Genomic DNA, 13,219 nt, shown 5'->3' with positions numbered 1-13,219 from the left:
GACGCTCGTTTGTTTATCACCAACTTGGAACGGAATATCACCGTGTTCAAACATTCGGCAAAAGTTTCGAGGAATATACTCAGGGATTGTATTTTATTAATTAAATGTATTAATATCTCCACTCAAACCACCCTTTGGATCCGCGGTAGTTCGTATTTAGTGTTTCTCGCGCGCGTTGTGCCACATTGAAGTTAAATCCATATTAGGCTTACGTAACAAAAACTGCTGACAGGTGAGGATTTATTTACACTACCTTCATTTTTTAGTTTGTTTGCTTGATTTGTTTCTTTAACCTGCTTAATTAACGTTTACTGTCTTGAATATGTTGAATGCCTGTCAGAAATGTTGCATTAAAACTAATCACTTTCTCTGCTAATCAATAACTCCGAATCTGTTTGGAGTTTAAGTTCAAACTCTAATCTTATATCTCCTTTGTTAATCACATGGACTATGTATTTATGCAACCAAACTACTATTATAAGTACTTTGTGTGTATATATATATATATATTTCACGTATATACATATCATGAATCCTAATATGCATAACAATTATTTAAGAAATGAGCAAAATGCATTTGAAAGTGATTTAATAATGTGTATGTGGTTGGTTGACAAATAAAATGTATTATTGTAGCATTTCTATTTAATATCAAGCTTCCAGACATTTTATATGACGTGTATCATTTTTGCACTTTTTTAAAAAGCCTTTTTATTTGGTGTTTATTTTTAAATGTCTTTGGATTGTGAAAAGTAAAATAAAACTATTCCATATAAACAAATATTGCATGTCGAAGCTATTCTGTAATAAGAACTGTAGTAAAAAATATTGTTTGGAAAGATGCAGAATAACACATCACACAGTCAAAAGTCAACTACTCTTATGTTTATACTTTATATATTATATTAGAAATATTAGGGTCCATTTTTCCCTGTGAGCCCCTTAGTTTGAAAGCACTTTAAATGCCTTAAGTGTTGTTGTTTATCAGCTGTTGTGTCTTGTCAGGGAGGTTTGGTGAGAGACAGCAGTCAGCATGTCATCTTTCTCCGAGTCTGCGCTGGAGAAGAAGCTGTCTGAACTGAGTAACTCGCAGCAGAGCGTTCAGACGCTGTCTCTGTGGATCATTCATCACCGCAAGCATGCGTCCTTCATCGTGCGCGTGTGGCACAGAGAACTGAAGAAAGGTACGGGAGCGTTTCACAGCTGTGGACATCTACAGCTTTGGGTTTACAATGGGAGTTGAAGGAACAGTTGACTCAAAAATAAAACAAATGTCTGAAAATGTCATCAATCTCAGGCCATGCAATTTGTTTCTTTGTCAGATTTGGAGAAATGTAGCATTGCATCACTTGCTCGCCAATGGATGCTGTGCAGTGAATGGGTGCCGTCAGAACGAGAGCTGATAAAAACACCACAATAATCCACACATCATGTGAAGCCAAAACCTGTGTTTTAAAGAAACAAATCCATCATTTTTAGAAATTTTTAACCATTGCTTCCAGTTAAAATGTGTCCATACTCCCCCCAAAAAAACACTTCCAGTAGAAAAGCAATCTGGTCTGAATCAGGAGAGAAATCTGTACAGTTTACAAGCTAAAACGGTTCTAAATGAAATATTTTGAGACAACAGGAAATGGATGTTTTCACTGGAGGAAGTGTTATTATGAATTATGGACTTGAACAGAACAGAAGCAACAATTTGAAGTTAAAACACTTTAATGATGGATTTGTTTCTTACAGACATGCAACTGTTCTCTTCACATGACGATAACTGATGGACTGGAGCTATGTGTGGATTATTGTGATGTTTTTATCAGCTTTCATTCTGACGGCACCCATTCACAAGTGATGCAATGCAACATTTCTCTAAATCTGGTGAAGAAACAAACTCGTCTACATATCGGATTGCCTGAGGGTGAGAACAATAAATGTTGTTTTTTGGCTGAACTGTTGCTTTAAAAGGTTGCTTCAGTTCAGTTTGCACAAGGCATGTAAACAAGGTTTACCTTCAAAAATGGCTAAAACACTGAAATACACTTTTGTTCTAAAGTAAGTAAAGATTAAATGTTGTTGTTCAGCTAAAAGAAGCAGGAAGTTGACGTTCCTGTATCTGGCTAATGACGTGATCCAGAACAGTAAGAAAAAGGGTCCCGAGTTCGCCAAAAACTTTGAGGGCGTCCTGGTAGATGCCTGCTCACACGTGGCCAGGTAAACACAGCTTCACAGATGCTTTAAGTGTTCGATGGCATGACTCTGTCCTGCCTCACATATATATTCTGGGTGTTTCTCTGGCAGAGATGGAGATGAAGGCTGTAAGAAGCACATGGAAAGATTGCTGAACATCTGGCAGGAGCGAAGCCTGTACCGTGCAGACTTCATCCAGCAGCTCAAACTGGCCATCGAGGACTCGGACAGTCCCAAACAGAAGCCCGCAGGTCAGCGAATTACATGCATAAGGTGTAAACATGTTTAATAACATCCCAAATGCACCTGATGAAGTTGCTAGATGAATGTTCAAAGCAATCAGAGCGGCAATCTAGATAAAGAAGAAGCTCAAATATCAGAGAGAGTCATGCTTCAATTTGTGTTATTTCAGTTTCCATAACCACTATAGCTTGAAAATCCTGTTGTAATATCATGCAACCTTTTCATCAGGCATCGTTTTTCACCAAAATGCATGTTCGTGAACCCGTCCTGCAGAACGCATGAACTGAACTGTCTCGTTTTGTAAGTAAGGTGAAGTAACGGATGCATGCTGTTTTGTAGTAGATGATAGAAAACACTTGAAGAGGAGCTACCAGAAGGTCCAGGAGGAAGAGGAGGAGGAAGATGATGATTACAGAGGACACTATTCTCCCCAGGAGACGGACGCAGCTGCTCCACAACTCGTAATTCATTTTATTTTATTGTTCACTTTGCAGGACCATTTAAAATGCATTAGTCAAGGAAATAATGTTTTAAAATAACATTTTAAATCTAAAAGCTTGATATTGAGTAAAATTGCTATAATAACAATCAAAGCTAGGAAGCACACTTCTTTAAATAATAAATGGCATTTAAGGGACTCATAGTAGAAAAGTATATTAACATTTATAATGAATATAATTAAATGTTTGTAATATAGTGTTTATGTAAAAAGCATGGGGAGTTGATTTGACGTCACACTGATAAAACTGCCTGATGTTTCAAAGAAAATACCAGGATGTTTATACGTTTTATATACTACACGTTATATTAGATATTCAGGTGCACATTTTCTATTGAGCCTCTTAGTTTGGGGAAACATTTATGTGCTGTACTCAAATAAAAGTGATTCTAACCCTTGATTTTCATATCAATTCTGGTAAAAAGTAATATATTATAAAGTAATCTGTGTGTGACGTGACCCTCAGACGGAGGATCTGGTGAAAGCGCTGCAGGATCTGGAGAACGCTGCGTCCGGTGACGCTGCTGTGAGACAGAAGATCGCATCACTTCCTCAGGAAGTGCAGGACGTCTCTCTTCTGGAGAAGATCACAGGTGAGTCTCGCAGGAGGAACGTACCCCTGTCCAACAGGAAGTGTGTTTTTGCTAAACCTCGATCCTCTGCAGATAAACAGGCGGCAGACAAGCTGTCGAAGACGGTGGACGAGGCCTGTCTGCTGCTGGCGGAGTATAACGGACGCCTGGCCGCTGAGTTAGAGGACCGCAGACAGCTGGCACGCATGCTGACCGAATACATCCAGAGCCAGAGAGAAGCGCTCAGCGAGAGAGAGAAGAAGCTGGAGGTACTGTACCTTAAAGACGAGTCTACCGTCCTGCCATCATCATCATCTGCTCCTCGTGTCCTCCATGGGAGCATTTCTGCAGAATATCACAGATGATGTTTTCAATATAATGAAAGTGAATGTGATTTTTACCTTTAAGCAACAAAATAGTATTTGAAAAGTAATCCACATTACTTATGCACTAAATTCAAAGTTTTTGAAAATCTTCTGAAAAAAAGACCAAAATGAAATCAATATTAACTGATAAATCGTAAGTTGGGTTCATTTACGGTAGGTTTAAATTCCTCACACAATGCTGTCTCAGTTTCACAAGACTTTAAATATCTAATGGACAACTTTTGGGATAATTTTCATACTTCTATGGTACTTTTACTTAATTTTTGAGCTTAAAAAACGCTTGTGTGAAATGTTTTCTTTTGTGTTGCATCAAATTTAACGTTTTTGAAAAAAGTATCTTCAGCTCACCAGAGCCACAATTATTTGATCAGAAAAACAGTAACATTGTGAAATATTATTACAGTTTCAAATAACTGATTTATATTTTAATATATGTTAAAGTGTAATTTATTCCTGTGATCAAAGCTGTATTTTCAGCATCATTCCTCCAGTCTTCAGTGTCACATGATCTTCAGAAATCAGGAAAATATGCTGATTTGCTGCTCAAGAAACATGTCTGATTATTATCAAGGATAAAAACAGTTTAATTTGTTTTTTGGAAGTTGTGAAGCATTTTATTTATCATGGTTCTTTAATAAAGAAAAGATTCGGCACGAATTTGTCAATCAAAAGAACATAATTAGTTTGAAATTGTAATCTTTATAATTATAAATGTGTCACTTTTAATGCATCTCTACTGAAAACACCTGAATGACCCCAAACTTTTGCACATTTGTGACTGGTTTATTGATTGATTGTGGTGTTCTCGCAGGAGTACAAGCAGAAACTGGCTCGCGTCACACAGGTGAGGAAGGAGCTCAAGTCTCACATCCAGAGTCTTCCAGATCTGTCTCTTCTCCCGAGCGTCACCGGTGGTCTCGCTCCTCTCCCGTCTGCTGGAGATCTGTTCTCCACCGACTGAACCTCTCTCAGACTGAACATCAGATGAAGATCTGTCACCAGCTCAGCTCTCACAGCTTTGTGTTGCTTTAGTTCTCATGTCTCAGCTAAACCTCACCGATCCGTCAGTAAACAGACTCAGAGTCTGGAGATTGTGTTAATGTGACTTTGCTGTGGAAAGCAACTCCCTTTGCTTTGTCTTATTTCTGTAGATTTTTAGTTTTATTGCAGAGTTTAATTTTGGTTTTTGGAGGAAACTAAACATGAGGATTGAGTTTTAAACACCTCACTGTTAATGAGTTGATGATATCAAGAGAAATGAATGAGTAACTCATGCCCATCATCAGATTCGGTGATATATTTTGGTTACAAACCTGATCTGTTTTTCTTCAAATTATTATTTTGCTGATAAAAACAACGGATGTGCTGATATTTGTGAGAAGAATACAGTATGATCAGTTTCTCTTCTGTGGTCACTGTATGATTAGTGTCTCAATACCTATGACCGAATACATTCAACAACAAAATGTTATTTTTTTGTTGATGTATATAAGTAAATCTTTAAGATTTGATTTGAACGGATTGCTGTATTATCAGAGGGACATGTAAATGAGATTGTGTGAAGCATCTGTGAAATATAAAGTGGCCAAACTCTGTCCAAAACACTTCTTATGTTTAATTCACAGATGAGTGGATCATAATTATGTTTATGATGTTAATCATTACCAAAACAAACCATCAAACTGAGAATACTCAAGACAAACTGCTTATAAGTCATTGTTGTTTACAGATTCAGAATCAGTGACACTATCGAGCTGAAAAAAGCCATCTTTTGCTCTGTAGACATTTTGTCTTCATTGTCTACATTGCCCAGATTTATACCACATTTTGAAGATGTCCTGCCCTTTACTTTCCAGACCCAGTTTAGTTTAATGGCTCAGGTACCAGTGAGCTGTCTATCACACCATAGATTGCTATAACAATAAACTAATTCTCTTGGTAACATTTTGTTTGCAGATTCTTTATTGAAATGAGCATAGTTCATTGGCAAGTTGTTGTCCATGCAAATGGGTAAAAAGCATCGTCAGCCTACAGTAAATACTGAGTTGTCAGATCTGGTTGGTACAGAGGAAGGCACAGCAGCCTACATACAGTTTGAGTGTTTGAGAAGGAAAAAGTTCACTTGTTGGGTACTTTGTGTCTTTGTGTTAACTTGTGTGTGCTAAGATATTTGCAGAACTATGCTAGTTGTCTTGTTGTAGATGTGTCAATACGGTCCTGAAGAGCTGTTGACCTGCTGCTACATCAAATCTGTATCCTGAAAAACAAAAGACGAGATGACCATCACCACACTGAAGATACGTATTTCATTACAAAGATGACTAAATTTGTCAGGTTGGTCAGTTATAAACTTGAAAGTTTTAATGTCTTGAAAGTTCGTTAACACAGGGAATTGCATGTATATGGTAAACAACTAATCAAACATCATATTGTTCTATATCCAAGTATTAGCATACTCTGATATTGAATATAATTGCTGTTTTTAATTTTTTTTTTGTTTTGTTTCGTTTTTTGTTGTTGTTGTTTTAGTAATACACCATTCTTTAACCCAAACTGAATAATTTATAACAGGTTCAAATGTGTTACTGTAGCTCAGTTGGTAAAGCATTGCTTTATCTAGCGTAAGGTTGGGGTTTCAATTCCCAGAGAACAAATGATAAGTAAAAATTGATTGCCTGAATGTACTGTAAGTCGCTTTGGATAAAAGCGTCTGCTAAATGCATACATTTTTAATTAATATAATTTTAATTTAAATATGTAGGGTGGATTAGGGTAACGTGGGACACCTTTTGCAATTTTTAACTTGTGTAAATGTTATATCAATATAAAATCCCCGAGATATTCCCTACCTAAATCAGAAGAAATTTTCAGATATTGTACATAAAGGGGAAATGGAACATATATTAGTAATTCTTGTGCTGAATCGTTTTAAAATTTAGGAATTTTCTTACATTGTATACAAAGCAAACTTCACAAACATGTGCATACCCATGTTTGTTAAATTTATTTGGTGTGTTTGCTGTGTTCAGTTTGTCAACTAGTATGTTTTCATATATTAAATAAAATTTTATAACACAGAAATCGTATAATATTTAAAATAATTATAAAAAAATTGTCAGTTTTCTGGCAGCAACTACAAAAAAAATGGACTTAAATGTACAGGTTGTAGGACCTGCCACTTGAGGGCGCACTACCACAAAAAATAACACAATCGCGTGGTATGATGACGCTAAGAGTTTTACAAATAGTTGAAAACATTAGAGATTTTGTTAGTAATCAGCTGGACAAAATATATAACACTAGTCTAGTGGTTTATGGATATTTACTGAAAATATCTTACAAATTCTTGCCTTTAATAAAGATAGCAAAATTGTTTCATGCAAGAGCGCTGATGACGACACAGCTGTTTCACGATTGGCCAGATTTACCCATAGACAGTAAAAGAAATGGACACAGCGACCCCATTGGAACTCAATTGAGACAAATGAAGCCCAGTTTTAGCGTTTTTTAGCACTTCCGTTTCTGACGCGCAGACTCAAACGAAGCTTGACGACGTCAGCAACCTGTCTGCCAGATGTAAATCTTCTAAGTGGCTGTGCGTGCAAACTGCCATCGTTAATCTTGCAGAGACGGCGAGCTTGAGCGGGGAGTTCTTTGTCGTGAGTGAGCAGGAGTAAGTATTCTGATTAATTATTTTGTATAGTATTTTAAAATGTAACGCCAGTACGCCATATTAAGTTAATTGCCTGCGAGCTTCTCCTCCTGTCTGTACGGTAATGCGACAGAGAGTCGAGTGGTTATGACGCAATCGTTAGCCTATTTTTTACAAAAACTGTTTATACGGGGCCATAATGTAACATAGAAGGTAATGGAGCCCTTTATACATTGTCGTGTATCTTTAGAAATAAATAATGGACAAACAGAGTCTTTAAACGCCTCAGATGTAAAGTTATTCGCTGTCAAAGTGACGCCAAAATGAATGGGAGTCAATGGGAATGCTAACGCAAGTGAAGTTCTGCTAAAAGATGGCAGCCCCCACCCGACTTCAACTTCCGGTCGAGTTCCTTGCCCCTTGGATTTACCACATGACTGCTGTATGGGCTAGTTGCATATCTCCGCCATCTTGGATTTCCGGTCTTGCGAGTGTGTGCGTAGATATTTCCGGTTGTGCTTAAAGTCAGTGCAGAGAACCGGAGAAGTCCAAATATTAACTTCTATATGTTTACAGGATTTATAATATCACTTCATATGCAAATAAGATATACACTGCTATTATCACTATACTACAAATGTTAACTGAGCCAGTGGATTTGAAACTTGTGTATGTTTGGGTCTGGTGAATGAATTAAATACACTTATGTTCTCTACTGTTCACGAAATGAAAGTTGAACTCATGGTGTGTATACACAGCTATATAATGTATTTTATCTTACCAAATATGTAAATGTACAAATTACTTATTTCTCGAAAATGTTTGCATTATTATTATTATTATTATATTAAATATTTACCTCGTGAGACGTGGGCTGCGATTTATCTTCAGAAGTATAAATTTCTCAATTGTACACATACATCAGTCTGTTTCATCGTTATTTTCACAACATATTTTATTATTTTACACAGTAAAAAATACATGACTAATTTTAATATCTGTTTAATCTGATAATTAATGCAAAACAATAACAATATACATGGCTACTCATAGACAGATAATGATTTATGCTGCAGATCTTTCACAAAACAAATAAACAGATAAAAACACATGAATGCAAACAGCGATCTTTTATTTAATGCAAACATACCATAATTATATTACGTTTAATTGTACAGTTAGTTATAAATTATGTTATCAAATAAAGTTAATAAAACATGCTTTATCAGAAATCTCTGTGCGTCGTTTGACAGTCAGAAACATGTACTATCTTACATAACAGAACAAAACCAGCTCTTCGAAAATGAAAAGTATTGCATATTTGAGAGGTTTGTGTTTGAAAAAAGAAATCCCTGTGGACCTGACCTGACGCTGATCCGCATAATCAACAGAATAATAAAGCAATCTCCACGTTGTATCTTGATTAATTTCCACACAGAGGTACGCAAAATATAGGAAGGATGTTTCCCCATGTTTTTGATATACCATTATCGGCTGTTAAATTTGAAAATCATTAATTATATACATCTAGCCAAGTTTCGTTTGTAAGTTTCCCTTACAGTCAATGCGAGCGTCGCAAGACCGGAAATAAGTACGCACACACTCGCGTCGCTGAAGCTCACCGGCGCCATCTTGTGCACCTAGCCCATTGAGTCCCGTTTATTATACAACACTGATAAAGCATATATACCTCACTGTATTTGTTTTTAAATAGTATATGATAATGTTAAACTTTATTCTTGAAAATATGGCACTGTGTTAAAAGTGTTTTCTGGCTGCTCATTAAAACGTTTTTGAAACGTCTGTGTTTTTTACAAATATTGCATTTAATTCACTTCATCTGTGATAAAGTATGCAAACACCAAGTGAGTGTCACTAACGGGAGCTGAAAATGTCCATGCCCGGCTTGGAGAAGTGCCCGGCTTGCGAATGGAGGCGGGGTTACACGTACAGCCCCGCCCCATACCTACTCTGATTGGTTCGATGTTCTTTCATACGTCATTGATCCTGCTCTTCGCTGACCGCACAGCACAGGCTGTAAACTGCTTCAAGTTCAAGGCATATCGTTGTCATCAGGTGAATCTGGTCAATCGTGAAAGCAGAAAGACATCAAGTCAAACTCATCTTGTGTCGCTTGATATCGTGGCAAACCGGTGCGCCGCTTCTCAAGATGTGCCGCCTGTTCACTTTTATAACCTTTACTATTGTCATCACTGGTACGTAAAGCAATGTATCGTAGTATAAGTCACTAAAATATGTTTGTTTGTCATACATAACTTGTTTTTAAAGCATGCGTGGTTTAAGTTATGTAGTTGTTTATAAAGTAAATATTTCAATTCATCAGGTGCTGTTACTGAAAACGGGACAATAAAGGTGAACAGGGGGGGAAACTTTTCCCTCTTCGTCAATACATCTGAGCTGAATATTGTGAGTCGTTCAACAGTGAGAAGAAACTGGACCCGAGAGATCTTTCGCTTCTGTTCCTCTGAAGAGCAAAATCATGGCTGCAAACTAATCACCCCTGAAAGATTTTCATTCCGGATTGATAAAGAGATTGTGTCTGTAACTGTTACTGATGCCAACACCAGCGACGAAGGACTTTACCATGTTGAAGTTATCGATGACAAAAACAAGAGGATCCGTCAGGAGTTTACAGTTTCATTGACCGGTTAGTATCTTACTAATACATAAAAATATGAAAATTGCAATAGCTGTAACTTTATTCGGATAGTATTGATGAAAGGACTTGACAGAAGAGTTTTTTTTTCTTGTTCTGTGTAAGTGTTAAAACAAATTGCAGGTATGTTACACCTGCGTGTTAAGGGGATATTTCCGGGTGTTTTTTTGGGGTAGTGACTCTGGACACTTGTGTGGAGGATAGGTTGGGTGATGCAGCTGCAGGGTTTGGGTGGTTTGGTGGGGTAGTAATCAGACCGGTCGAGCAAGTGTGAGACGATGTCATCAACCATAAAGATGTTTATGTTAGTAAAACTTGTTCCTTCGAGCTTTCTCTGATCTTACACTATTAACAAATAACCAGTGTTACAAAGACTGTGTACACTTTCCACGAGTCCGCTACTGTTCGTAAGCTAAGGTATGCGTGACGTAAAAGTCGTCATCACAGGCTTTCTGCTGCTGATACACGCTCAACTTTCTTCTGAGCAATGTTGCTTGGCACTTTCCCATTGAGAATAGGCAACACATTTCTCACCTAATTTCCTGCTGACGGAAGTACTTTAGTAGATTTTTTTTATTACTTCGCTACACTTTAAGAACAAATAAACAGAAAACATTATTTTCTTAAAGAGAGCGCAGAAAGGCGTCACAGGCATTTCCCCAAGTTATTACCCTCCTGACAGTCCATTAAAGTAGGGAAGATTCTGAGTCTTATCACTATACTAGTTTATTATAAACGTTTTGTAGGCTTTATTTTCTAATCACTGAACACACTCAGAGCACTTACACAGTAGAACATGCAAAGAATCTTATAATTATTTTAATTGTAAAATAATTATTCTTATAATTAATTTAATTTAATTATTATTAATTATTTTAATTATTGTAGTATTTATTGCCCCTAGATATTGTTTTAAAAAGTTGTGGAGGAGTGTCCGTTGTCAGAACAAAATAAAACACAACAGATCTATATAAAGGCTATTCACATGAGCATGCTTAAAATAAAGGATTTCTACTTAATTTGATACACTACTCTACACAGGAAGAACAGACATGATATCCAGTTTCTGACCTGATGCAGACAAATATACACATAACCGTTTGCACTACTTTTCTGTCTGTTTCTCAACTGTTTGACCAGTATGTGTAGATTGTGTGTGACACAAGGAAGCATCCAACATATGTAACACCTTTTTCAACAGAAAGGACATTTGCCCTGAATTGTAAAACATTTAATTGGCAACGCTTATGAATGCAAAGCACATAGTATAAAAATACTGTATTCTCAGTTTAGTTTATAAAGTGCTTTTATTTCGATTGAAGTATAGCACGGTTGATAAACAAATGTGATTCAGAGTTTTGCATTACATAATAAAACACTTAAACCAATTTATATTATACTTTGTATTTTTATTATAAACATCTTTTTTTTTAATACTGTTGGTTCATATCAGTAATTTGCCAGTGATTTCTCTGCTCGTGAGTTATGTTGTACACTGTTATTTAAAACAAAGTGTTTATGTGTGATAACGGACCATAGCATGATGTGACGGTCTTTACATACAGAAGATTCTGCACAATACACCTGTTATATTATTATATTATGTAGCTTTTATGCTAGCACTGATGAAATGCTCATTCAGTATTTGTTCTCATATATTAAAGAAGAAACTCTAAAAGGACATGTGTGACCATGGACCACAAAACCAGTCAAGTGTCATTTTTTTTAATTCTGAATCTGAGGGTGTAAAAAAATCTTGAGAAAATCGTGTAGTGCAGTTCTTAGCAATGAATATTAGTAATCAAAAATTGAGTTTTAATATATTTACAGCAGGAAATTTACTAAATATCTTCATGGAACATGATCATTACTGAATATCGTAAATAATTTTGGCATAAAAGAAAAATCTATCCATCTAGGTATTTCCAGGACATTAGTAAACATATATCAATGTCTTATCAGCCGGTCTACAGTTAATGATTCAAATCTTGTCTTGAAGAGGTTTATATGTCTAGTTATTTTTGTCCCATACAGAGCAACCACTCACCACAGCTGCTATATCCACCAAAGGAGAAGAGACGCTTGGGACGAATGAAACAAACACCACAGTCAGTGAAGAACGAAATCACAGAATAACATACAGCTTCATAGTGGGCTTCTCAGGGGTCACTGCAGGGGTCATTGTTATCATCTACTATAAAAAGGCAAGTATGATCATTGGTAAATTACGCAACACTTCTGTTTTTGTATTAATATTGTAGCACTTAATAACAGCAACGTTTAGTGAAGACTGCATTTTACTGTGCAGTTTTGTTTTTGGAGAGTTATTGTTTTACAAGTATTTATGAAAGACTTGTGAAGGTCCTTGAGATATTTTGGTGAGGAAGGACTTCATTTAAAGTCATAGTAGATCAATAAAATGTCATTGTGTTTGAGTAAACTGAATTCTGCTTGCATGATATTTTTGGTGTTACAGTTGCAGTAAAAGATTGTTGATTAAGATTTTAAATCTCAGATTTTATCTTCCTACAGAAGAAGCGAAATAATCCTATTGCTGCTGATCCAGAGGATCCAGAGGAAAACACTCGTCTCAACTCAAACACAGATGGAGGTCAGTCCAGCAGATGACACTGGGTTATGTATCATAAACAAAAATTATGTTACTTAGGAATTTAACATTTCACAACCTGCACTCACCTTGCCATGTAAAATTATAATATATTTAGAAACTTTCTGACCTTTGGCAAACAGGGTGTAAACTGAAAAAAAAGCCCATACAAACAGGGTCCAGCGGACTGCGTTAATATAATGGAATTTTCCACTGATTTACAAATCAGTTTGACCATTTTTGCAAAGTAAATAAAAAGACCCATTTTAATAGTAAATTAAAGTGAATCAAATATACTGATTACCATATTCTAACTAATAAATTAAACCCCATCAGTTTTTGTTGAGAAAGACTTTACTCAGTTATTATTGAATAAACATTATGAATATTGTCTATAG

The 13,219-nt window shown here is 36.2% G+C and overlaps 1 protein-coding gene across 2 annotated transcripts; it reads left to right on the top strand.

Moving 5' to 3' along the window:
• The first annotated feature begins 8 nt into the window (after nt 1-8).
• LOC113041211 (regulation of nuclear pre-mRNA domain-containing protein 1B-like) lies at nt 9-5,826 on the top strand. Of its 2 annotated transcripts, none has more exons than XM_026199624.1 (8): nt 9-232; nt 1,006-1,184; nt 2,079-2,208; nt 2,296-2,435; nt 2,770-2,888; nt 3,393-3,519; nt 3,592-3,767; nt 4,696-5,826. In XM_026199624.1, the coding sequence occupies exons 2-8, from the start codon at nt 1,034-1,036 to the stop codon at nt 4,843-4,845; spliced, it is 993 nt and encodes a 330-aa protein (XP_026055409.1). In that variant the 5' UTR covers nt 9-232; nt 1,006-1,033; the 3' UTR covers nt 4,846-5,826. The 2 variants fall into 2 exon arrangements, with proteins under 2 accessions (XP_026055409.1, XP_026055408.1); XM_026199623.1 differs by having other exon boundaries at nt 10-232; nt 2,767-2,888.
• Nucleotides 5,827-13,219: the final 7,393 nt, after the last annotated feature.

This window comes from Carassius auratus, chromosome 23, assembly GCF_003368295.1.
Source record: "Carassius auratus strain Wakin chromosome 23, ASM336829v1, whole genome shotgun sequence".
NCBI classification, from domain to species: Eukaryota; Metazoa; Chordata; class Actinopteri; order Cypriniformes; family Cyprinidae; genus Carassius; species Carassius auratus.
Note: the sequence above shows the minus strand (reverse complement) of the source record. Positions and strands in the feature narration are given on the sequence as shown.

Excerpts from the sequence above, each read along its gene's own strand:
- LOC113041211 (XM_026199623.1), top strand. The coding sequence starts at position 1,034 with ATGTCATCTTTCTCCGAGTCTGCGCTGGAGAAGAAGCTGTCTGAACTG. Across the intron at positions 1,185-2,078 it reads GCACAGAGAACTGAAGAAAG|CTAAAAGAAGCAGGAAGTTG; the intron begins GTACGGGAGCGT and ends GTTGTTGTTCAG. Across the intron at positions 3,768-4,695 it reads AGAGAGAGAAGAAGCTGGAG|GAGTACAAGCAGAAACTGGC; the intron begins GTACTGTACCTT and ends GTGTTCTCGCAG.